Source organism: Myotis brandtii, unplaced genomic scaffold (genome assembly GCF_000412655.1).
Source record: "Myotis brandtii unplaced genomic scaffold, ASM41265v1 scaffold281, whole genome shotgun sequence".
Classification (NCBI taxonomy): Eukaryota; Metazoa; Chordata; class Mammalia; order Chiroptera; family Vespertilionidae; genus Myotis; species Myotis brandtii.
Window position 1 is genome coordinate 588,012 of NW_005360721.1, and position 3,107 is coordinate 591,118.

The window sequence follows — 3,107 nt, forward strand, 5'->3', positions numbered from 1 at the left end:
AGGCGGGGAACGTTGGAGTCTGCAGCAAGCAAGCCTCCCTGCTCGCTTCAGTGCCTGGCTGCCGGCTGCCATCTTGGCTGACAGTTAATTTGCATATACTCACTGATTAGCCCATGAAAAGGGTAGCGGTCGTACGCCAATTACCATGTTTCTCTTTTATTAGTGTAGATACTGTATCTAAATGTTTGAACAACATGAACGTAAGTATATTTTTTAAGTACCTGAAAAATCAAATGAATTGAACTAAAATTTTAACTATGATGACATTTGGGCAATTGAAATGAAAGTAACTATTTCCCTTGCATTTTCTTAATTTTGCAAATTTTCTACAATGGTTTTTTTGAAACATAGGAAAAGGACTGATCTCTATTACTGCTCTCTACGTCCAGAGCCTTTGGCGTAACCAATGTGATGACCATATTTCTGACAATATCTGTTTCATCATCTTGAATATATATGTGTTTAAGAAGAGAGAATTTTGAATGTGTCAAGTCCAGAAATTTCCCTGGAATTTATTGTTTTTAATTAACTATTATTACCAATACTTTTAAAAATTACTGATATGTTTGTTTTCTTGTGATCTGTCTCTCACTTCCAGGTAATAAAGAAAGATTCATTCAGTACAGCTTCCATGTTAACCCTTTGTACGCCATAAGCGTCTATAGATGCAAGGATGGTTTCGTTTTGGACGCGTAGCAGTTATCTGGTTAATTTTCATAATTAAAGTTTTTATTTTTTTATTTTCAAGATCCTAATTTCCTTGCTCTTTAATTACATTGTTTTTAAAACATGCCATTTTATTCCTGAAACAGGCAAAGTGAAAACATCAAAATAAACATCAGTATAATGTCCACCAAGAAAGATCCCAGACACCAGCCCCTTTCCTCTGCTGTCTCCTCCTCTGGAAGGTCCCTGCTGCCTTCCACCCGGCCCACGAGGAAACCCCCAGACAGACACGGTGCCTACCCAGAGCTGGTCGTCATGTCCAGGGGGGCTCTTTTTAATGAAAGCACCGTAATATGTGGCGATATTTCTGTGATGAGAATATTTCTTCAGCATATTTATCTCCAGTTTGATTTCTTCCTCTTCATCCTTAAGAAAAAATAAAAACAGAATGTGTGGCTTCTGATCATGTGCACGACTTTACTTCCCTCCCCACAGGCAGTGACAGAAGTTTCCAGTCCATTCTCGCCATCCTTGCATCAAGAATCGGGGACTTGCCCTGACCAGAATCGAATCCGAGATCCTTCAGTCTGCAGGCCGACACTCTAGCCACTGAGCCAGACCAGAGAGGGAAAGAAACCATCTTTTAAAGAGAAACTTCCAGTTGTACACCACTGCATTGGAAACCAAACACATAACAAACATGAATCATCTTAGAAAAGCAATTCTCAAATGGTGGCTTCCGACTGCCCCAGCATGAGCATATTACAGATACTCTATAGCAGCGGTTCTCAACCTGGGGGTCGAACGACCCTTTCACAGGGGTCGCCTAAATACATCCTGCACATCAGATATTTACATTACGATTCATAACAGTAGCAACATTACAGTTATGAAGTAGCAACGAAAATAATTTTATGGTTGGGGGTCACCACAACATGAGGAACCGTGTTAAAGGGTTGCGGCATTAGGAAGGTGGAGAACCACTGGTCTATAGGCACAGCTGCCATGTGCCTCACGAGGTAACGACTGCGAATGAGAGCAAAGTCCTGTGGCCAAGTACAGTCACTGACAGCCTGTGCAGTGACTCCTTATGTGATTTTTGTCTCTCAGTTTGTTTATGTGATGCATCACATTTATTGATTTGCGGACATTGTACCATCCTTCGAGCCCGGTACACAGAAAAATCACACCAAATGCGCATCACTTCATCTGTGATTTCAACAGGGCCATGTTGAGGCAACAATAAAAAATGCGACACTGAATAACTAGGATGCTACCTTAATGTTAAACAGAACGAGTGTTCAGCCTGGCTAGGGCGACAGAACAGACTCTCTGCAAAGGAACTTCATACTAAAACATTAGCTGGCGGCACAGGGGCAGGCCCGAGTGGAACTAGACGCCCAATCCATCCACAGCGCAGTCCTGGGTTCTGTCCGCCACTCCCTCACGCAGGGGACAGTGAGCTGCCACCACAGCGTGGGCACAGGGCGCACGAAGCTGCTCTCCTCTGCGCCAGCACGTGGCCCCCGTGCCTGTGGGCTCCTGAGGCTAGTTGAGAGGAAGGATTCCTAACAGCAGTCGGCACATGACCACGGCCCTAAACATGCTCCTGTTGAGAGGCATGCGTTCCTCCGGGACAGGCCACAGTGAAACACATCGGCCCAAAGAGCCAACCTCCACGTTCCTTACACGGGGCTAGGTCATTAGAAAGCGAACTGGAGGTTTGTTTTTCTCTTTATACTCATCAGTGAACCTACAAGGACCTGGGGTGTAAAGGCTGTAGGAAAACGAAAAGAGCAATGCTGAGTCAGGGCAGGACAAATGGAAACGCTGATCAGAATTTCGTTTGTGGTAAGAGCAGGCAATCGCTTCGTAAGTTCTGAGCAGCTGCGTGCACTGTGCAGACGCAGTTCTCCTCCGGCGCTGAGCCCGCCTCCACCCACAGCAGCAGGTACCCCAGGGCCTCCAGGGCCCAGGACGCACTGCCAGCAGGTTTCCCCCAAGACAGAGAGCAAGCGCTGCTTCTCTGCTCCCAGGCGGTGCGCCTGAGCAACAACAGAGGATCATGAAGGACTCCGAGGATGAATTCTTACACATTTAAACTCCTCTGCAGGCCTAAATTCAGTGCTGTCCACTGGTGTGAAACACAGGTGCACACTGGCACACACGGCGGGCACACGGGCACCGGGCGGCCTGCGTCCTGGAAGCTAAGGTGCGGGCAGACACATGTAATGAAACCATGACCTAGGACAGTGATGGAGAACCTTTTGAGCTCGGCGTGTCAGCATTTTGAAAAACCCTAACTTAACTCTGGTGCTGTGTCACATATAGAAATTTTTTGATATTTGCAACCATAGTAAAACAAAGATTTATATTTTTTACATTTATTTTATATATTTAAATGCCATTTAACAAAGAAAAATCAACCAAAAAAAATGAGT

The 3,107-nt window shown here is 45.2% G+C and overlaps 1 protein-coding gene across 33 annotated transcripts in view; it reads right to left on the reverse strand.

Annotated features, from left to right (window-relative positions):
* The window catches only part of MAP4K4 (mitogen-activated protein kinase kinase kinase kinase 4), a 187,947-nt gene that overhangs the window by 71,494 nt on the left and 113,346 nt on the right, over window positions 1-3,107 (reverse strand). For all 33 annotated transcript variants that reach the window (XR_001362622.1, XM_014541901.1, XM_014541881.1 and 30 more), the window contains exon 3: window positions 967-1,092. Coding sequence is in view for 32 of the 33 variants with exons in the window: in XM_014541901.1 (XP_014397387.1) it covers window positions 967-1,092 (126 nt within the window). In the remaining variant the exon portion in view is untranslated. The remainder of the gene's footprint in view (window positions 1-966; window positions 1,093-3,107) is intronic.